The sequence below is a fragment of the Lithobates pipiens genome, unplaced genomic scaffold (genome assembly GCF_037356315.1).
Source record: "Lithobates pipiens isolate NorthernLeopardFrog02 unplaced genomic scaffold, aLitPip1_a1.2 Scaffold_19, whole genome shotgun sequence".
Taxonomy (NCBI): Eukaryota; Metazoa; Chordata; class Amphibia; order Anura; family Ranidae; genus Lithobates; species Lithobates pipiens.
In genome coordinates, this window is record NW_027507764.1 from 67,006,197 (window position 1) to 67,030,234 (window position 24,038).

Sequence of the window (24,038 nt, forward strand, 5' to 3'; positions counted from 1 at the left end):
CGATATGGACATTTTATGTAGTCTATGGGGTATATAATAGGTGTGTTATCTTGAATTGTATAGGTTTACCTCGGAGTGACACTAATATCTGAAATAGAAATCCCCCTATCTTCTCCCAATTCTCCCCCTCTAATTTTGGAGCGTCCCTCATCCAACATGCTCGTAACTTACTTATGTCTGATAATGCAGTTTTCACTAGGTAGGTATATAAAGTTGAAATTGGTTTACTTTCCAGTCTTTTTGTTCTAATCGTAAATCTACCAATTGTGGGAGGCCCTGAGGGAATTGGGCAGACAGTGCATGTGTGAGCTGGATATGTCTAAAGACATAACTTAACTTCCTGGAATATTCCAGCATTCCATCATTGCTGCAAATGATATCATTGTTTCTCCCTGTACTTCCTGAGATATCTTTTTGACCCTAAATTTTGTCCACGCTTCTGGATCTTGTATAGGGTCTAAATGGGGCAACTGAGGATTTCTCCACAATGGAGTATTTGGAGATATAATCTCCTTGAAAAGTTTTCCCCCACTAAAATATCTCTCCATGCCTTTATAGTTGTTATCATCGGAGGGGTTAGATCATAGCTTCAATAGAAATTACCACTGCAGCCTCTAACATTGTAGAGGGTTTGTGTTTGTCTGGATCTAACCATTCCCCCACCATTACCAGCTGTGCTGCTAAATAATATTTATAAAAGTCTGGGAAAGCCAGTCCCCCTTGTGCCAAAGGATGCATAAGTGTAGTCAATTTGATTCTGGGTAATTTATTTCTCCATAAGAATAAGGGAAAAAATAGTATGTAATTGTACGAAAAATCTTTTTGACACCCATTGTGGTGAATTTCTAAACAAATCTAAAAATGTAGGGAGAATCTTCATCTTTAATAAATGTATGCGGCCTAGCAATGACAGGGGTAAAGCCTTCCATACTTTCATTTTTTTTCTTAAATTCCTGCACTACTGAATTTAAATTTAACATAAGAAAATCTTCACCCTGATGTGAAATTATTATACCAAGGTATTTGAATTCTGCTACCTATTGTAGTGGCAAGTTTATAGCTGCCGTACCCTGTGCTCCTTGGTCAATGGCAAATAGTAGGGATTTACCCCAATTTATCTTAAGTCCTGTGAATAGTGATTAGGTATTTAATAGCTTTAGAGCCCCTTGTAGCAATGGGTCGGCATCACTGAGGAACAACAGCATATCATCAGCATACAAGGCTACTCTCTCCTCCAACACCCCCAACCATATTCCCCGAATGTCTGGGGAATTCCGGAGAGCCTCTGCCACCGGCTCAATTGCTATAGCGAAGAGGACTGGTGAGAGGGGGCAGCCCTGCCTTGTTCCTCTATATAGTTGAAAGAAAGTTGACAGAAAGTTGACAATTTCCCTCCCAACTTAACCGCTGACATAGGTTTCTTATATATTGTTTTTATCCAGTTAATAAACACTAATGGAAATCCCATCCTTCTGAGTATTTCCCATAGAAAAGACCACTCCCATAGAAATGGCACCATTCTAATCGGTGTGATGCTGCTCCAATTTCAAAAAGTAGTTTCTGTACTACTTTTTGCAATTTCCATTGACATCTGTGCAGAAACCTGCACAGATGTCTGTGAAATCGCAACCAAAATCGGGACTGACATGCGGGAGTGAAATTGTGCAAGTTCAGCTGAACTCGCATAGTTTTATTTCCGTAGCTTGGTGTGAACCTGGGCTCAAATTGAGTCTAAATCTATTGAAGGGAAGTTATGCCTATTTTCCTATTTTACTGCCAGTTTGACTGTTTTGATCAAATTGAACATTGATCAGATAATAAAAGCATGTATGGCCACCATAAAGCAGCTCTTTCCAAAAGGAGAGGTATAATACTAAGCTTTTGTGGTTGTCCGTGTTTGCTATTTTTACTCCATTCATTCATTAAGCCCCTACATTACTACAGTACTCAGCAGTGACATAGGGGAGGAAGTTAAAACCACAATTCACAACAGGGGATGCAAGCATCCAACATTAGTCTACAACAAAGCAAAGATAATTCCCTAAAATGCATAGACTAGACACCTCTACAAACAAAAAACTGATCTGCTTGCCTGTGGTCATTGAGGTTCTCTGGTACAGCAACCATAACCCCCCCCCCCCCCCCCCCCCACCCTGACCATTGAGGTGGGTTCTCTAATGGCTCAGAGTCTAAACATCAGCCCATTTTCAGCAGAACTTCTGATGGTGAAGATGGGTTTTGCTTCTTGCTGGTACCAGGTTGCACCACGATGGAGGGAGTGGAGATTGGGAGGCTAGAATTCGGAGACATTACATTAGACACTGACTAGAGAATGCTCAGGTCCAGAGGTTGACAACAGGCAAGTCAGCAGAAGAGTGGTCAGGACAACCCTGGTCAGCAATAGTCAAGACGGCAGAAGTGTGGTTAGTATAATTCGGGTTGGCGATGGGCAAAACAGCAGAAGAGGGATCGAGACAATCCAGGTTGACAACAGGCAAGACAGCAGAAGAGGGTTCAGGTTTAAGTGGAGGTTATGGGCAGGCAAGAGAGTAAGCTAACCAGGTCCGTCTGACTACACTAAATCTGAAATAGGAAACACTAGTATAGTAAAGCTCTTTTGTACAAAGGGTAGCTAGCAAGAAAACATGCTTAAATACCCTTATGAGGTCAAAGCTCTGGAAGAGATTCTACAGATGCCACTGGAAGTAGTGGCAGAGATTCTGCAATTACCTTTGGAAGTACTGTCAAGGCTTCTGGAAGTGCTGGCATTGATTCTGGGAGTGCCACTGGAAGTACTGGTAGGGAGTCCAGAAGTCCTGGCAGAGGTCCTAGTGGACTTTGAGGTACCTCAAAGCACTAACTATACAGATTTTTTATTTAGTGCCTAATGCGGAAAAGAACAAATGGGCAAAGCAAGAGTAATGCCCTATACACACGTCTGACTTTCTGATAGAAAATGTGCGATCGGATCGTGCTGCCGGAAAGTCCGATCGTGTGTGGGCTCCATCGGACTTTTTCTGACGGAATTTCGGACACACAAAGTTTGAGAGCAGGATCTAAAATCTTCCGATAACAAAATCTGATTGTTTAAATTCCAATCGCGTATAGACAATTCCGAAGGACAAAGTGCCACGCATGCTCAGAATAAATTAAAGCTATTGGCCACTGGCGTGTTTATAGTCCCGTCGTACGTGTTTTACGTCACCGCGTTCAGAACGAACGGATTTTCCGTCAACTTTGTGCGACCATGTGTATGCTAGACAAGTTTGGGCCAAAATCCGTCTGAAAAAATCATACGGATTTTGTCATCGGAAAGACTGACCGTATGTACAGGGCATAATGACGCATGCACAATCATACTGCCCTAAATGCCATGCTTTATTAACTCTAGCAACATTACCAAAAACACCACACCAAGCAATGTGTGGTCAAAGCAACAGCAGACACAAGTGAACACTGCCCTATATGATTCAATTTAAAATTAAAAAGGCTACATTCTATATTCTTTTTGAAATATACATGAGATAAAACCTAAATGCCTGTGTACACAAACCCTTGTTTAACAACCATAACATGCTATGTCCCACTTCTGTGAGCAGCATCCCCCCCTCCAATACTAACCTGAGCCCTCTCTCAATCCAGCAAGGTCCATGAGAGCCTTGCTTCTCTGGGGACTCGCACTCCTGATTGGCTCTCACTGCTGTCAATCATAGCCAGTGAGCCAATCAGGAGACGGAATAGGAGGGACCGAGCTGCAGCTCAGCATGTTGGGAGTGCACCTGCTTTGGGTCACCCAGCAGGAGGGAGGAGGCAGATGGGAGGAGCCAGGAGCACCGGTGGGGGACCTGAGAAGAGGAGGATCCATTGCACAGAGCAAGTAAGTATAACATGTTTTAAAAAGAGGCTTTACTATCACTTTAACATTGGGATGAACTGGCAGCACCTTCAATAGCTGTAAGGGCCCACTCACATCTTAATGTAATGTTCTGCAATGCACCTGTTTTGTGCATGGGGGGGGGGGGGGGTGATGTGTTAGATCATTTATTTTGAATAGGCTGTCAAAGCAACTGAGAATCTTTAAAAATAGTTCCCGCACAATGTTTGCTGGTGTATTAAAGTGCGCTATTGCAGAGATCCTTTGCATACACCGTAGATGTGCATTGGGTTGCAGCTAAAATAAGATGTATTATAACATTTGTCATGACGACTGGGGCCATTAACTAAAACTGGAGCATGCAAAATGTGGTGCAGCTCTGCATAGAAACCAATCAGCTTCAAGTTTTTTTTGTCAAAGCTTAACTGAACAAACTGAAGTTAGAAGCTGATTGGCTACCATGCACAGTTGCACCAAATTCTGAGTGCTCCAGTTTTAGTAAATCCCCTCATTGTGCTTTGTTTTCAGCCAGATGGTGTCTAGAAACAGTTGTATGTCATCCCTTAACTACCATTCGCTAAGTACATTGGTCATACGTCTTTTACTTGAAGGCATACCAACGATGACGGTCTGTCTTAGGAATGGCGAATAACACAAGACTAGTTGTGAAAAGTTTTTGAATAATGTAAACTTGGCGAGGGTTTTAAAGGGAGGATTTACAGCTGTTCTCAAGCTCTCAAATCTCAAGATGGCTAGAAAATTTCAATAATGCAAATCAAGGCAGATGACACCTTTATTGCTCAGTGTTCTGTGCACACATATGCAGATTGTAATACTGTAGAAAATAATATACAGCAGAGAAGACAGGTGGGGAAGATGAACAATGGCCTTTTTTTCAGTTATAAAGCTTTTCGTGTATTTTTGAAGAGTGATTGTAAGTCCGGACTCCTGTATGGATTAAACTAACGCCCTGTACACATGGTCAGATATTCCGACCACAAATCCATCAGATTTTTTCCGACGGATTTAGGCCGAAACTTGTGTTGCATACACACGGTCGCACAAAGTTGTCGGAAACTCTGATCGTTCAGAATGAGGTGACTTAAATCACGTACAATGGGACTATAAATAGGCCAGTAGCCAATAGCTTTCGTCTCGTAACTTATTCTGAGCATGCGTGGCACTTTGTCTGTCAGAATTCTACACACAATCAGAAAAAGTCTGATCGGATTTTGTTGTTGGAAAATTTTAGATCCAGCTCTCAAACTTTTTCCGTCTGAAATTCCGACAGAAAAAGTCCAATAGAGCCCACACATGATTGGATTTTGAGACAACATAATCCGATCGGACCTTTTCCGTCGGAATTTCCGACCGTGTGTATGGGGCATTAGCCCCGTGTCTGTCCAGTTTGCATGCGTCATCTATAAAAGGTTTAAGCCTTGGAAGTGTTTGACATCAAACACAACAATGCTATGAGGTTGTGAATGAAAGTTGGTTGCTTTTCTTGCTAGCGCAGATAATACTGTCATAAAAACTATTGATATCAAAGGGAAGAAGTGAAGTCTGCTAGCAGAGGAAGTGCAGTTTGCTATGAAAAAGCGAGTGAAACAGGCCAGCTAAAAGTATGAGGAAGGTAAAAAAAAATGGTCTCAGATGTAAGGTGATAATAAAGCTCTGTGTTTTTTTTTTAAATATCAAACATTTTATACTTACCTGCTCTGTGCAGTGGTTTTGGGTCCCCCGTCACCGCTCCTGGCTCCTCCCCCTCTAGAAGTGCCCCCAAAGAGAGCTGCTTGCCCTGGGGGCACTGTTGCATGTTCGCTCCCAAGCTGCTGCTCTAAGCATCCAAAAGACACATAGAGGCACAGCTTGCCCCCCCCCCCCCCCCCATGCACTCTCCTTGCTGGCTCACTGGCTGTGATTGACAGCAGTGGGAGCAGCCAGAGGGCTTCTTCTGCTGCCTCAGCCAATGTGGAGAGAGAGCCTCTGTACAGCTGAGGCTATCATGAAGATCACTGGACCAGATGGGGCTCAGGTAAGGATTATGGGGGGGGGGATTGCCTACAGAAGGTTTTTTTACCTTGCATAGAAGGTAAAAAAAAAACTATAGCCTTTAGATCCACTTTAAACTACAGTACAGATCAGTGCAATGCATTGTATAAAAACCAACAGAAAATAATGTTCTTCTACAATTCCTGTTTGCCCTTCGTATTCTATTAATTTATGTATTGTAGGGGTGAAAAGCTGAACTGGTATTGGCAGTGCTAAACCTTATACACTAGAGGGAAACTCAAAAACAGTCTAAACTGTTTTTTTCCAGCAAGCAGTAAACAAACATAGTTTTGGTGATGGGGCGCTTTGTACATAAAGCAACCAAAACATCTGCTTGTCCACATATCTAACCAAACTCAGGTCAGTTCCTGACCTACAGGGTACCCCCATATCAGGTTCCTTAAAACCTACAGGAAGCACTTTTGAGTTTTTAGTCTTATGTCAGCAGTCAGTCTCTTCACCCAGCTGCAGACTCCTGGATAAGCAGAGAGAGAGACCTGAGTATCAGTTAGTTCGCATATATAAATGTGTGTGCACAGCTGAAACTAATACTGAGGTCTGGCTATCAGGTACAATGCTGACTGAAGAAAGGAGGCTTTATCCCACATAAAGCTTTACAAAGACTCTGGGCTCCAGGGCCCCAAATTAAAATTCTAATAAAACATCAAGTTTGCTTTCTCTATGTCAGTTATTGAACCTGGAAGCCCTCGCCGTCTGTATGTGGGAAACCTAGGTGACACATATACACTGTCGCAATGGAAATACTAGCCAGCACACCACGGCTCTTCAATTAAGTCCAGGAGGTTTTTCATTGAAGAACCATCACATCGCAAACATAATATTGCAATGTTTCGGGGGGGTTGCGCGGGACCCCTTCATCAGGCATGTAATGATGTGATCACATACCTGACAAAGGGGGTCCTGCGTGGCTCCAAAACAATGCACTATGCTGTTTGTAATGTGACCTTTCTTCAATAAAGAACTGCTTAATTAAAGAGCTGTGGTGTGCTTGTGAGTATTTAAATTGTGACGCGCATGCTCCAGTATCCAGCTGATGGTTGCTACAGCAGTACTTCTGAAAGCGCATTCCAGGAACGTGTGCGATGGGAATATGGACGGTTACATATACACCATCCACACAATCTTGGCAGTCAGTGTCTTACGATACAAATATTTATATACAGAGCACCGATACCAGCACTCAATCCAAAAGACATGGCATGGTGTGCCACAGGAATATAATCATATATTATAAGGGAAAGTAGATACTCAGAGGTCTTCTACAGAAGTATACTGATCAAAAAGTTGGCTTATTACACCAGTGGGCTTGAGAAACGCAGGCTGTGGCCCACTGAAAGCATACACATACATATAGGCACACACAAATATATGTACATTATACAGTTAAACCACGTTAAGAGGGAGATATTTTATTATTTATAGATAAATAATTGCTTTTCTTCAATAGAGTCATGCCATATATACTCGAGTATAAGCCAACTTTTTCAGCACATTTTTTATGCTGAAAAAGCCCCCCTTGGCTTATATTCGAGTGAGGGTCTCCCGCTGTGTCATGTAGTCTTAACTGTTCAGCTGCCGTCCACTGTAACAAAGCCCTGCCTCCTCTCGCCATGACAGACGGCACACTGAACACTGATACAACTCTGGGAAACTGAATCAGTGTTCCGTCTATCACAGATGAGGAGGAGGCGGGGCTTTGTTACAGTGGATAGCCGCCGAACAGTTAAGACTGCATGACACAGCGGGAGACACCCACTGTTTTGGTTATTAAAGGTACAGGTGAGCACAGTGAGGCTGCAAATGAGCACAGTGAGGCTGCAGATGGGCACAGTGAGGCTGCAGATGGGCACAGTGAGGCTGCAGATGAGCACTTATGATACAGGTGGGTACAGTGAGGCTGCAGATGAGCACAGAGTGGCTGTAGATGAGCACAGTGAGGCTGCAAATGGGCACAGTGATGCTGCAGAAGGGCACAGTGAGGCTGCAGATGGACACAGTGAGGCTGCAGATGAGCACTTATGATACAGGTGGGTACAGTGAGGCTGCAGATGAGCACAGTGAGGCTGCAAATGGGCACAGTGAGGCTGCAGATGGGCACAGTGAGGCTGCAGATTGGCATTGTTTACCCAGTAGTTGCTGCACTGCCCACCCTAGGCTAATACTCGAGCCAATAAGTTTTCCCAGTTTTTTGTGGTAAAATTTGATGCCTCGGCTTAAATTCAGGTCGCTTATACTCGAGTATATACAAAAATTAACACTTCCCTTTGAACTGTCAAGAATATCCTTCTGGAGATGAAGTGTGATCGTCTATATTAAACAAACACTTTATGACACTTGTTATACGGTAGGTAATAACACTGATGGGTTGTTCTCCTTACCAATAATTAGAATTACTCATAGAGGAGCCACTTATAATGGCGACCCTTGTAATAACACTAATTACCTGCCTGTATTCATTCATGTCTTGACAGATGTTCTGATCACACAACAACATTTGTTTTGAGCATTCTCAGATGTATTTATAATTACATGTCAAGTTTAACAATGATTGACACAGAATTCCTTTTCCTAATTGCTTTATAATTACTTGACTCTTTGAACTAGCATGAAGTACAAACCCAAGGTACACCTGTGCGTACATTCAGCTTGAAACCCAACTTCATACAAAACTTTTTTATTTTTTTATTTTAGTTTTGAAAGATTACAAAAGGGTTGGAAACTTTTTACCTTTATTTTCCGATTGTGTCTCTGCTTGGGAGTAGGAATGCTGGTTTGAACCCACCTCCTACCAGGAAGCTCTCACTATAGTTACATAGTAGGTGAGGTTGAAAAAAGAGACAAGTTAATGAAGTCCAACCTATGTGTGTAATTATATGTCAGTATTACATTGTATATACTTGTATATTGTGGTTGTTCAGGTGCTTATCTAATTGTTTCTTGAAACTATCGATGGCCCCCACTGAGACCACCGCCTGTTGAAGGGAATTCCACATCCTTGCCACTCTTACAGTAAAGAACCCTCAACATAGTTTAAGGTTAAACCTCTTTTCTTCGAATTTTAATGAGTGACCATGAGTCTTGTTAAACTCCCTTCTGCAAAAAAGTTGTATCCCTATTGTGGGGTCACCAGTATGATATTTTTATATTGAAATCATATCACATCTCAAGTGTCTCTTCTCCAGAGAGAATAAGTTCAGTGCTCGCAACCTTTCCTCATAACTAATATCCTCCGGACACTTTATTAGCTTTGTTGCCCTTCTTTGTACTCGCTCCATTTCCAGTACATCCTTCCTGAGGACTGGTGCCCAGAACTGGACAGCATACTCCAGGTGCGGCCGGACCAGAATCTTGTAGAGCAGGAGAATTATCGTTTTAACTCTGGAGTTGATCCTCTTTTTAATGCATGCCAATATTCTGTTAGCTTTGTTAGCAGCAGCTTGGCATTGCATGCTATTGCTGAGCCTATCATCTACTAGGACCCCCAGATCCTTTTCCATCCTAGATTCCCCCAGAGGTTCTCCCCCCAGTGTATAGATTGCATTCATATTTTTGCCACCCAAATGCATTTTTTTTTACATTTTTCTACATTGAACCTCATTTTCCCAGTAGTTGCCCATCCCATTAATTTGTTCAGATCTTTTTTCAAGGTTTCCACATCCTGCGGAGAAGTTATTGCCCTAATTAGCTTAGTATCGTCGGCAAATACAGAGATTGAACTGTTTACCCCATCCTCCAGGTCGTTTATGAACAAATTAAGCAGGATTGGTCCCAGCATAGAACCCTGGGGGACCCCACTACCCACCCCTGACCATTCCGAGTATTCCCCATTTATCACCACTCTCTGGACTCGCCCTTGTAGGCAGTTTTCAATACATGTACTCACACTATGGTCTATGCCAACAGACCTCATTTTGTACAGTAAAAGTTTATGGGGAACTGTGTTTCAGCTGAGCTATGACTAAGCACTACATTGAAGTGTGAAACGTGTTAGCTCCTGTCTGTTCCTGCTGGGGCTTGTATTTTTGTTCACAAGAATTTTTGAATAAAAGGCAAAAAAACGTTTTTTTTGAGTGAGGCTGTCCAGATCTTCTTCCTGTTTTTGATTTATGTTCATTATGGGGAAGTTCAAACTGGTGAGAGTAGATTGCTAGGCTCCCTTGTAATCCAGTTACTTATTCCCAGGAAGAACGTTGCCCTTCATTCTGGCTGCCAGTCGGTCTGAGATATTTTGCTCCCTATCAACACCCTGCTATAGCACAAAATGGCCACAGCTCAGTTAACCAGACCTCTGTGTTACTCCCTTCATTTCATTTCTGGGAGTACTGCATATTTTTACACTCACTGTATATTTTGCTCTTTGCCATTTTAAAGGAAAACTGTGGTCAAACCATAAAATCACATACTGTATGTTATATAAGTTGCTCATTCCAGTAAGACCTGTCTCTTTGTTTTATCCCCTGAGATACACTATTTTGTCAAAAATGCCTTCACATGCACATAAACTTCAATGGCATCCCAATTTTAGTCCGTTAGGGTTTAATATTGAGTTGTCCCACCCTTTGCAGCTATAACAGCTTCAACTCTTCTGGGAATGCTGTCCACAAGGTTTAGGAGTGTGTCTATGGGAATGTTTGACCATTCTTGCAGAAGTGCATTTGTGAGGTCAGGCACTGATGTTGGACTAGAAGGCCTGGCTCGCAGTCTCCGCTCTAATTCATCCCAAAGGTGTTCTAGCAGGTTGAGGTCAGGACTCTGTGAGGGCCAGTCAAGTTCCTCCACCCCAAACTCACTCATCCATTTCTTTATGGACCTTGCTTTGTGCATTGGTGCGCAGTCATGTTGGAACACGAAGAGGCCATCTCCAAACTGTACCCAGAAAGATGGGAGCATGACGTTTTCCAAAATGTCTTGGTATACTGACGCCTTAAGAGCTCCCTTAACTAAGGGGCCAGTCCCAACACCTGAAAACAACCCCATACCACAACCCCCCTCCACCAAATGATTTGGACCAATATAGTGTATTTTGCAAATCCCCGTTGATCCTGCCAGTAGAATAGTTAAACAATCACCTTAGATAAAGGGACAGAACTCTTTCTTGTTTGGTGAAATCATATCAGCATTTTTACTCTTGCTTCTTCTGCCACTGCTTAGAGATTGGCATCACTTATCACCATGTCACTGAATAGCAACACCAAGCACTCCCCACAGCCCATTAGATTGCCAGCCCATTGCTCCATCTGCAGAAGCATGCATGTCTTAAGAAAATTATGTAAAAATCCCTGCTCAGTCCCTCCCACCCCCTCTAACACTGTTTGGCAGGATTGAACCTGCCAGCTGCAATTATCTGTCAAGCTGAACTCTTAATACAAGTAGAATGTGTACTCTTGAATCTCGGTGTGCTTTGTGTATTTCTTCCAGATCTGTGAACGTATGCAGTGTAAAACTTTGCCTCTATACGAAAATTTCCTGTAATAAAGACCGGTCACTGCTGCTGTCGCTCCTTGTGCAGGGTAACTGGTCTGGTATCCGCCCCCTCCTGTAGTTTCCTGTAGTGGATGGGGACTATTGGTTCCTCCCACAGCTCTGATCTCTGCCCAGGTTAATGTACAGCACTGATTTTACAGTTAATGTATGTGGTTGTAAAGGTATTTGGTGCACACATAGTGAATGTACAGTATCTCACAAATGTGAGTACACCCCTCACATTTTTGTAAATATTTTATTATATCGTTTCATATGAAAACACTGAAGAAATGACACTTTGCTACAATGTAAAGTAGTGAGTGTACAGATTGTATAACAATGTAAATTTGCTGTCTCCTTAAAATAATGCAACACACAGCCATTAATGTCTAAACGGCTGGCAACCGAGTGAGTACACCCCTAAGTGAAAATGTCCAAATTGGGCCCAAAGTGTCAATATTTTGTGTGGCCACCATTATTTTCCAGCACTACCTTAACCCTCTTGGGCATGGAGTTCACCAGAGCTTCACAGGCTGCCACTGGAGTCCTCTCCCACTCCTCCATGACAACATCACGAAGTTGGTGGATGTTAGAGACATTGCGCTCCTCCACCTTCCATTTGAGAATGCCCCACAGATGCGTAATAGGGTTTAGATCTGGAGACATGCTTGTCCAGTCCATCACCTTTACCCTCAGCTTCTTTAGCAAGGCAGTGGTTGTCTTGGAGGTGTGTTTGGGGGTCGTTATCATGTTGGAATACTGCCCTGCGGCCCAGTCTCTGAAGGGAGGGGATCATGCTCAGCTTCAGTATGTCACAGTGCATGTTGGCATTCATGGTTCCCTCAATAATCTGTAGCTCCCCAGTGCTGGCAGCACTCATGCAGCCCCAATCCATGAGACTCCCACCACTATGCTTGACTGTAGGCAAGACACACTTGACTTTGTACTCCTCACCTGGTTTCTGCCACACATTGACACCATCTGAACCAAATAAGTTTATCTTGGTCTCATCAGATCACAGGACATGGTTCCAGTAATCCATGTCCTTCGTCTGCTTGTCATCAGGTTTGCGGGTTATCCTGTGCATCATCTTTAGAAGAGACTTCCTTCTGGGATGACAGTCATGCAGCTTAATTTGATGCAGTGTGCGGCGTATGGTCCGAGCACTGACAGGCTGACCCCCACCCCTTCAACCTCTGCAGCAATTCTGGCAGCACTCATACATTTATTTCCCAAAGACAACCTCTGGATATAATGCTGAGCACATGCACTCAACTTCTATGATCAACCATGGTGAGGCCTGTTCTGAATGGAACCTGTCCTGTTAAACCGCTGTATGGTCTTGGCCACCATGCTGCAGCTCAGTTTCAGGCTCTTGGCATTCTTCTTATAGCCCAGGCCATCTTTATGTAGAGCAACAATTTTTTTTTTCAGATCCTCAGAGAGTTCTTTGCCATGAGATGCTATGTTGAACTCCCAGAGACCAGTATGAGAGAGTGAGAGCGATAACTCCAAATTTAACACACCTGCTCCCCATTCACACCTGAGACCTTGTAACACTAATGAGTCACATAACACCGGGGAGGGAAAATGGCTAATTGAGCCCAATTTGGACATTTTCACTTAGGGGTGTACTCCCCTACTGAAGAGGACAAGAAAAGTGGGACTTTATGTGAAACACATGCAATAGTTGACTGCTAGCTGTCAACTATTATTTTTCTCTTCACCAGCACGGGTTCCTTTTTCCACATTCTCACTATCAGTCAACCTAAGTGACTCCTAAGTTCAATCTTGATCTTTTTTTCACTCTTAACAGTGATTCCTTGTGGTCCCATACCCTTTCCTGTCGACTACCTGTTTGGGTCGCCCCATTGGGCTGTCCGCCATGGCCCCCTGTTCGAGGTTTTCCTGGATGCTTTTGGTGTCTCACTGCCGCATCATTAGCTAGCCAATTCTAATCTGTAAGTCTGCACTTCGGTGCTGTCGGGTGTCACTTTACCCCTGCTCATGCCTTCAATGATTATTGATCATTTTCATATTTTTTATTTTTAGATTTTCACATGCATGCTCCTGATGAGTGGCGTATCAGCCACAAAACACGATACTTGATGCTGTGTTTCCACCCATCTACACCTATTTTTAAGCTACTATATGATACTTACCTTTCCAGGTCCAGTGATGCCATAGGTTCTGCTGACTTTATCTCGTAATTATGATTTTATTCAAGTTTGTCCATGTTGAACTATGGAATTTTATTACGGTCTTAATTGAGATACTATTGTTATTAAATTGTTTATTGTCCATCATTATGTTTATCATTTTACCATTGATGCCAGTGGTTATACCTCGAGATAGCCCTATTATCATTATGGTTATTGTTGTTACCATGTTACACCTTTACTTGATGCTAAAATTTTATGTATGTATGTGTACATTGCTATATGAATAAAATTCCTTTTGTTCAACTAAATTACTCCTTCGAAAAGTCCCACTTTTCTTGTCCTTTTCATTTTGACTCAAAAGGGATTTAAATACATGACCCTACCGGTTCATGATTTCATGTAAAGTCCTATAGGGATAGAAATAAGTGACCTTACCAGGTCTTGGCTTCCTTAAATTCCCTAAAAATCCTCTTTTTTCCTATTCAACATTAAGGGCTGTGTGTTGAGTTACTCTTAGGGGACAGCAAATTTACACTGTTATACAAGCTGTACACTCACTACTTTACATTGTAGCAAAGTGTCATTTCTTCAGTGTTTTCATATGAAAAGATAGAATAAAATATTTACAAAAATGTGAGGGGTGTACTCACTTTTGTGAGATACTGTATATCCTTTGTGCCTATTTGGGAACATATTTTGTTTAGTTTTTGTGTTATTTCTAATAAGACATTTAACATGTCACTTTGCCTTGAAATATCTGTTTATCACTCTGAGATTAAAAAAACAGAGGCTTAGAAAGTCTTTCATTTCACAAGATTTTATTTGACTCACAGTGTACAGAAAATTTTGTGTTAAAGGGTATGACTACAAATGGAAATACTGAGAACTCAGTACTATGACACAAACCCAAACATATTTCAGACAGAAGAGCATGCGATAACAAGGATATTAGGTCAGGAGCCAGGGTAGCCAAATGGTCAAATTCCAAAGTCAAAGCAGCAACAATTTAAAAAAGTATAGAGGATATCAGTTGGGTAAACATTTTTTTTCATTCCATCATGTATCAGTATGGTGGAATATTTTGTCAAACAAAACCATTTTACCTTTCCTTAGGCTTAGAGCATAGAAAATGTATTCTACTAACATATTTTTAGTGTATCTAAAGTCAAAACTTTTTTCTTTTGGTTCTGGATACATTGGTGGTTAGAGCCCCTATCAGATTTTTATTTTTGTCTATGTCCCAGCCGGTTAGATTCAACCCTCTTTTGTTCCCAGCGTGAGTCAGGAAGGTCTTGTCTTGCAAATCCCCACCTGCAACACAGTTCTGTATACTGTATGTAACCTCCGCTACCAACAGCGTATACAGAACTCCTAGCAGTCCGCACATGTTAGTCAGGGAAATAGTCTGTTTGGGCCAGCTTGGCCCGATTGAACGATTCAAACAAACTAATGCTGGAGTTCAGCTTTAAATTATAACAGTTTATCAGTGCAGCACCTGAAATTTTTGATATAATTTGGTATGCAAAATGTGTGATTAATTTTATTATTAAACTGTAATGTGAATAACATAACACAATCCTTTCTTTCTTTTCTTTTCAGTGTTGCAGATGATGGGCCGATATTCAAAGCACCCAGATTAAAAGGACCACAGGAAGATATTGGTTCAAACAGAGATGACAGAACAGCAAGCTCAAGATGTGTAGTCATGTGCAGCAGAGACGCTATCACCAGCAATGTTGAGGAGCCTAAGAAAGACATCTTAAATGACCGTGAGGTGCTGAAAAACAGCAGCTGCTGCTACACGGGGAATCAAACCCAACAGCCTCCCTCAAACAGCAGCAATGTCAACAGCAGAGCAGGAGTCTCTTTCTGCTTCTCGAAGAAAGCGTTACTTAAACTGGATTCATCAGCCTCTGTTTTCAATGAGAGCACTGAAGAAGCAAATGAATGCAGCCAATTTTTCCACCACAAAGAGAAGCAAATGTCTGTAAGCTTTAGACACTATGCACATGTCAGTGAGACGGCAGTGGAAAACAGCTCTTCTTCTCAGCAAGATGAAACGGGCACGTCCCTGGCAGACAACGCTGCTGAAAATGCAGAGAAGTTTAAGGATGACAAAGCCAGTCAGGAAAACACAAAGGAACAGAGCGAGATTGCTCAATCAAACATAACAGCTGAAATGCAATCTCCAGACGCCACTTGCACAGATCAACCGAGTCCAAAAGAAGTTAATGTGACTTCAGAGACTGAGATCACTTCCAAAACTCCAACTGAGGTCCATTGCCAAGCTGAGAGCTCAGAACAAGAGACTTGTTCCAACAAGCACACAGTCGCGGATGCAATATTACTCGAGCATTTGTCCAATTTGCTTTCTCAAAAACATGGCGAAACAGAAGGAGGTTGCAATGAGGGAAACTCAATGGCATCTAACGATGCTGCTCCAAACTCCACTGAATGCCCAACACACTCATTAGGTGAATCTTTAAATACTAATACTCAAGCCAAAGCACTATCTTTTCTTAGTGTTTTGAGCAAAGACGGCAATACAATCCTCCAATGGCCCACAGAACTTGTTTTGTTTACAAAAACTCAGCCTTCAATATCGTATGCTTGCAACCCCTTATATTTTGATTTTAAATGCTCTCAAAAAAATAAAAGCAGGACCTCACAAGAAAGCGTGGCACAGAGTAAGGAGCAAAATGATGAGTGTAAAAATGACTGTAACAGCAGCAGCAGAACCTCAGGAACCAACACAGAAAAAGGAACGGAAAATGATGACTGGATGCCAAAGAGACAAAAAGTTCACTTGGAGGATAGGTCAGAAAAACAAATGGTATTTTCAGAAAATTCAGAAATGGCAGCAGAGGTTACATACAAATCCAAATTTAGTAACTTACAAGATTGTAGACCTCAAATGTCTACTGATTTCAGTCATCCACAAAACAATTTAGTAAGAGAAAGCCACCATTCGAGAAGATGGAGAAGACAGTCAGATTATAGTAGTTCTTCAAAAAACATGCCTTCAAAAATGGAGTTGAAAAGAAAGAGGTTTGTGCATGAAGACCAGTTGGACTTTAAGAACAAATGGAACTCCTTGGATAAAACGAGGAAAAGAAAACAGCGCAGTCGGTATGAAAGTGACCTTAGTTGGGAAAGCAGTGATAATAAAGATTCTGATAGCGATAGAAGTTCCAGCGTATCTGCAAAGTCATCCCTTTCACGCATGTCTTCTTCTAGTTCTTCCATGAGCAGTAGTTCAACATGTAGGCATGAAGGAGTTGTGGGCAGAACTTCAACTTATGTAGCTGCTTTAGAGAGAGAAAGCTATACAGACATAAAGCACAACAGTGATATGTCTTCAGAAAGTGACTGTAATTCTGAAGTTGGAGGGCAAGTAAAATGTAGATGCAAAAATGAAAAGCACAAAACATCTGGTGAGACATCCAGGCGTGTAAATGTGGAGCACCATGGTTGTTCTAAGCCTTGCAAGAGTAGAAATCGGTCTTGGAAAACATTGGATGATGTAGGAAAAGAGTCTAGGGTGAACAGATCACATTCTGTACAAGATGTTAGCAATGAAAGCTCCAACATTGTAGACTCAAGAACCAATACTCCTAGTGCTTCCCTAAAAGAAACAATTTCTCCATCACATTTCCTCAAACGTCCACATAATACAGAAAATGATAATAATAGTGATATAAATGAGTGCTTGTATAACAGTTATTTTCCAGATATACCTCTTTCCTTGAACTGTAGGAATAGTACTTCAGAAAACACAGTACAACATACAATAGCGAAAAAGACATTAATTTCAGAGTTTCTTTCAGAGAACGAACAATCTTCAAAGCAAGCAGTGGATGATAATCTCAATCATGGTATAGGATTGAATAACCCCTCTCATAATTTTTTTGATGTAAGCTTTCCTCCAGAGGATCCCAGTAATATACCCCTCCCTTTGCATGATGCTATAACCACTTACACCAACAATGGTACGGATCCCCTACTGGAAATTTTGGTAGACAATACTGAATCCAAAGGCTCACAAACTTATAACGTCACTTTAACTGCAAATACTGATAATTCCCCTTTGGATGATATAAATCTCATGGAAACAGAATGCAGAATGGACATTCCTGTTGAGGAACCCCAAGGACAATTGATTAGCCAAGTGCAAACTTTTATGCAAAGCCCTGACCCAGTTCACCTTAACTTCTCTTGTGGGTTACCCTCTGTACGATACACTGCTGAAACTGGTTCACTCAACACCAAAGAAGAACAAAAGAGACTGGGACCTCCAGATATACCTGTGAGGCTGGGTCCTGTCGAAGGCAATTTTAAATGCTGTTATGAGAGCACTATGCAGGATTATAGAAAAATAGACCATAATCGAAGGTTCCACCATAAATCATCGCCTCCTTCTTCAGCACAACAACCCATAACATTTTCACCTGATGAGGTTGACAAATATAAACTATTGCAACTCCAGGCACAACAGCATATGCAGAAACAGCTGCTGACAAAGCATTTTAAAGCTCTGCCAGCCAATGGTTCTCCTGCTTTTTCAAATGCACAAACTGTTCAACCAGTCTCCGTCCAACCCCACCCATCCATCACCACCATCCACCATGCCTTTATGCAGCGATATGCTGTCACAGCCTCCATGCATTCCCATGTCAGTCACTTTCCAATGCCACATCTGAATCCTTTGCCTCAGTCACAGTTTACCCCCATGCATCTTTCTTCCTTAACACCAACCATTATTCCCACACATCCGCCATTTATAGCCGGACATCCTTTGGCCCATCCACTTCATCTGGTATCATCAGCTGCTATCCACCCTGCTCATTTGACTATTCAAGCAATTCCGCATGCCACCCTCATCCCAACCCTCCTTACACCCCATCCTAACACAGGAATGCACCCTTCATTACAACTGCACCCTTTAATCCACCCATTTTTCCAAGGGCAAGACTTTCACCATCATTCTGGACCTAGTTACCCCCATTAATATTTGCTACAATTAACTATACTGGTAACCTAGAGTATATTACATTAGGGATTAATTTCTGTTTGTTTGGTTGTTCTATTTTCTTCTATTATTTCACCCAAATCACCCAATAACTTTCTTTTTTATATTACTCATTATTTTTTAGAACATTTTAAACAATGACTGTTTTAAGTTGAATTCATACCAACCTAGTTTCAAGAGTTACAGAATTTATGTTTATTGTACTGCTTGATTGTCCATTTGATATGGTATATGATGTGAATTTACTATGATGAAAATGCAATTATTTTTAATAAAACATAAAAAAAATTATTGAGATGTCTACAGGACAACACAGAAAAGTAAAAATAATTTCTCAACCAAATTTGTCTCTGCAGTTTTACTTCACTGACATGTATTTGATAATGTGATTTATTTAACTGATCTTTGTCGGAAAATGCTAGTTGCCAGGCAGCCAGAAGTTCTATCAAAGCCACATGATTAAACATGACAGGCAGAAAAAGAACATTTTTAGAGGCCACCACAGATTTCTTCAAAGCTGAACTCAGGAAAAACAACTAAATACAAAGTTGATTTGAAAATAAGGTGACAGTTTTCACTACCAAAGAATTTGTATTTCTATCCATCCAATCAGTTCTGAGATATACAGAGCTCTGCCTCACATTCCTGTCTGATCTTAATTTTTTTCTGTTGAAGTCAAGGTCACCAGCTCTGCGCTTACCCCATCTAGGTCACGGTAGTGCTTCCTTCAGGGCTGCATATCCTCCTCCTGGTGCTTCATGGTCACTTCCCCTGTGTCTCCTCCCTCCTCCACCTTGGTGGCCAATAGGATCGCTTCTCCTCTTGGCCAATCAGGTGGCAGAATCAGGAAGACAATAGTGAATATTAATTCGCTATTGTCACACAACTGGCTGGGCCCTGAGTCCACCATTTTTTTAAGCTATTAGAGCCTCTGGCTCTAGTCACAAGCTTCTAAAAAACAAACAAAAAAAAACATTGGAATCCATGCATCCGGCACCCGCATGTAGATTAGGGGGCTGGGCGCATGGATTAGGGGGGTGGCACCCCTGCATCCTGCATTACGGGCCGCCACTGCTTACAGGTCTTCTACGTGCCCTAGACTATGACTGAACAGCAGACCAGCCATTAGCATTCATGGGCCCTTGTACAGACTACCCAGCAAGGCATTGGGGCAATGCGCAGTGTATGGGGGCAAAGTGCAATATATGGGGGCAGAGAACCATGTACAGGGCAATAAACAGTGTACAGGGAGGGACAGTGAGCAGTGTACAAATCCTAGCCCAGAACGCAGCAGCCAACCACAGCAGGGTGGACTCAATGGCACGAGTGGATCAGGGCCAGAAAGGTCAGGGACAGGTAAAATTGGTGGAAGCCAAACTGAAAATAGATTCTGAACATGCCCCATGCCCAGGGTGAACAAAAACCCCCCACAAATTCTGACAAACTCCAAGCATTGATTATGCAGGAATGGGCTGCAGAGGTCTTGAAAAATTAGGGTCAATATTGCAAATATTGACTCTTTACATAAACTTAATGTGATTTTCAATAAAAGCCTTTGACACTGATGAAATCTTGTAATTATACTTCGGTATACCATAGTAACATCTGACAAAAATATCTAAAAACACTGAAGCAGCAAACTTTGTGAAAATTAATATTTGTGTCATTCTCAAAACATTTGGTCACAGCTGTACCGTATGCTATGTAGACAGAAAATATTCCTGGTAATGTTGGTTGTCACACACATGGGTTTGAACACATCCACAGGTACCTACCGAACCCGGATGTCATTTTATGATAATAGAATGACAACTATGTCTCAAATGTATGGGATGGACTGCTGCCTAGAGGTGAGTTGGACAATGGCAAATGAAAAGAAAGTCAGCCAGTTTAACCTTCATGCTTCAGTCACCAACTTGTAATGTGACCTGTGGGTACTGTTCTCTGCTACTGGCTCTCTCCAATCACTGCCTGTACTCATTAAGTTAGTTCCAAAGTGCTGTACAGGTCTACGGCCATAAAGCAGACCCCCCCCCCCCCCCCCCACTATGTACTGCGACACATGCCGTTTAGTTTACTTTCACTACATATCCTGTGCTCTGCCTGTGACAATCCTTGCTAGCTCCTCTCAAGGTCCAGGATCTTCCTTCCTTCTTGCTGCCTTGGAGTGACCTGCTCACAGAGGGCAATTTATCCTCTCCTGTTTCAGCAATTTGTCCATGAGTATCCATACTGGAATTTTCCTGACTTCTCATACTGTTGGTATGGTGGATCACAATTGTAAGGGAAGTGGTCTTGGGGGTCCGTCTAGCTCACAATAGACTAACAGCTCTGAGGTGACTTACAGTGTCTCTCCTACAGGTCCTGACACTGGTAGCCCAGATAACCTTGTTAAAGTCTACACCCTCCTTGGAGCCTTTCCTAACTCAGCAAAGAATTTTTGAGCAGAGCTGATTCAGAAAGCTATTGACGCAAGCATTTTATGCCCTCCCTCTCAGAGTCTCAATCTTTTGCTTTTAGCCCTGGCTACTCTGGCACTCTAGGTTGTTGAGGACTGTACCTTTGTGAGTGCCTTTTGTTTCTATTAATACATTTTCTATTGTTTGTACATACTAAACTGTACAGCCTTTTTGAGCTGTTCCACTGTTCTGTGCATAGTTGGCATTGCACCTCCTGGACACTGGGCAGCAAACACTGTTTAGTTAGTCTAGTTCATTTTTTTATATTTAATTTTAGACTACCCGCACATTTTTTATTTAATCATTTTTATGAATCACTTTTATGCTACGCTATATGTCTTTACAGATGATGGGTATTTGAGCGCCGTTGACTCCATGCAATTCATTTGCACAGGTTCACTGTTCATTACCCTACCTAGAACCTTTCGTAACTCTGCAAAGAATTTTTGAGCATAGCCGATTCAGAAAACAAGGGATGCAAGCAGTTTGCTATGCCCTTCCCCTCTCTCTGTTGTGCCTTCAAGTGTGGATACTTTGGTACCCTCAGTTTCAGAGGAGGAAGAACAATAACCTTTTTGCAGGAATTTATGCCCGCTCAGTCCGTTTAGATAACTCCAAAGCTTAAGGATACCTTTTTGGTCTCTATTGACACAGTGTGTTTATGGCTTGACCTGTAGCAGCCTCTGCCCACATTTTCTAAGATTGCCAGTTTCTGTTCCCTCAAGAGTCACCAACCTGTAAAAACCTTCCTGGTACACTCCTTTCTACTACCAATTTTGTACACTGGCTGGCCTAAAACTGACCAGCTATTTACTCCTCCTAATGCCACGTACACAGGACCAGACTTAGGTCTGACAGACTTTCGACGGAGTTCTGACGGAGTTCTGACAGAGTTCTGACAGAGTTCTGACGGACTTTCCAAATGAACGGACTTGGCCACACACAATCACACCAAAGTCCGACGGATTCGAACGTGATGACGTATGACTGGACTAAAATAAGGAAGTTCATAGCCAGTAGCCAATAGCTGCCCTAGCGTCGGTTTTAGTCCGTCAGACTAGCACACACACGAGCGGATTTCTCGGTAGGAACTGGGTCCGGCAGAGTTCTGTTGGAAAAATTTGAAACATGTTCCATTTCTAAAGTCTGTCAGGCTGCGTACACACGGGCGGACTGTTCGCCCAACTTTGTTCGTCAAACAGTTTCGGCAAACAGTCCGCTCAAAATTAGCATGGACGGACATGGCCACACACGGCACTTTTTGAGCGGACTGTTTCAGCGAACTGTTTGCCAAACAGTTCGCTCAACTTTTGAAATGAACGGACTCGCCCACGTAAGGCGGAGGCAAATCCGCCCATTTCGAGCGCGTGTACAGGTAGGCGGGGCCCGCGAAGGAGACGTCGCGGGCTCCGCCGCCTGGAATGGACTTAAAGGGGAACCCCAACGCCGAAAAAAATCGGCGTGGGGTCCCCCCAAAGTCCACAACAGACCCTTGTCCGAGCACGCTACCCGGCCGGCCAGGAAAGGGGGGCGAGCGAGCGCGCCCCCCTCCTGAGCCGTACCAGGCCGCGTGCCCTCAACATGGGGGGGTGCCTTGGGGAAGGGGGGGCCGCGCGGCCCCCCCACCCCAAAGCACCTTGTCCCCATGTTGATGAGGACAAGGGCCTCTTCCCGACAACCCTGGCCGTTGGTTGTCGGGGTCTGCGGGCGGGGGGCTTATCGGAATCCGGGAGCCCCCTTTAAGAAGGGGGCCCCCGGATACCGGCCCCCCACCCTATGTGAATGAGTATGGGGTACAATGTACCCCTACCCATTCACCTGTAAAATAAAAGTACCCAAAAAAAAAAAACACAACACACGAGAAAAAATATTTTATTGCACAGCTCCGGGGGTCTTCCGTCTTCGGGGGTCTTCTCGCCGGACTCCTCCGCTATCTTCGTATAGCTCTTTTGCTAGCGGAGGAGTCCGGCTTTCTTCCTCCCCGCCGCCGGCCTCTTCTCCCGACTTCGGGGGTCTTGTCCCCCTCTTCGGTTCTTCTGTCGCCGCTGCCTTCCGTTCTTCTGTCGCCGCCTTCGGTTCTTCTGCTGGGCCACCGCGCCTTCTTGTAGCTCTTTTACAGGCGGTGGCCCGGTCTTCTGTCGCCGCTGTCGCTGTCGCCGTCGCCGCCTTCCGTTCTTCTTCTTCTTCTTGTTCTTCTTCTTCTCCAGGAGATGTTGACACGTCGCTCTCTCCGGCCGGAATGCCAGAGCCGCGCTGTGCGGTCACTTATATAGTGACAATTGGGCGGTGTCACATGGTATATGTCACATGGGTTGGTCACATGGGTTGATGTCACATGGGGACTATGACATCGTAAGGGGGCGGGGTCACCATGTGACCAACCCATGTGACATATACCATGTGACCCCACCCCATTGTCACTATATAAGTGACCGCACAGCGCGGCTCTGGCATTCCGGCCGGAGAGAGCGACGTGTCAACATCTCCTGGAGAAGAAGAAGAAGAACAAGAAGAAGAAGAAGAACGGAAGGCGGCGACGGCGACAGCGACAGCGGTGACAGAAGACCGGGCCACCGCCTGTAAAAGAGCTACAAGAAGGCGCGGTGGCCCGGCAGAAGAACCGAAGGCGGCGACAGAAGAACGGAAGGCAGCGGCGACAGAAGACCGGGCCACCGCCTGCAAAAGAGCTACAAGAAGGCGCGGTGGCCCGGCAGAAGAACCGAAGAGGGGGACAAGACCCCCGAAGTCGGGAGAAGAGGCCGGCGGCGGGGAGGAAGAAAGCCGGACTCCTCCGCTAGCAAAAGAGCTACACGAAGATAGCGGAGGAGTCCGGCGAGAAGACTCCCGAAGACGGAAGACCCCCGGAGCTGTGCAATAAAATATTTTTTCTCGTGTGTTGTGTTTTTTTTTTTGGGTACTTTTATTTTACAGGTGAATGGGTAGGGGTACATTGTACCCCATACTCATTCACATAGGGT

The 24,038-nt window shown here is 43.3% G+C and overlaps 1 protein-coding gene across 2 annotated transcripts in view; it reads left to right on the forward strand.

Annotated features, from left to right (window-relative positions):
• The window catches only part of ZNF804B (zinc finger protein 804B), a 496,218-nt gene extending 477,274 nt beyond the window's left edge, over nt 1-18,944 (forward strand). For both annotated transcript variants that reach the window (XM_077490844.1, XM_077490845.1), the window contains exon 4: nt 15,172-18,944. In XM_077490844.1, coding sequence (XP_077346970.1) covers nt 15,172-18,580 — 3,409 coding nt within the window. In that variant the 3' untranslated portion in view covers nt 18,581-18,944. The remainder of the gene's footprint in view (nt 1-15,171) is intronic.
• Nucleotides 18,945-24,038: the final 5,094 nt, after the last annotated feature.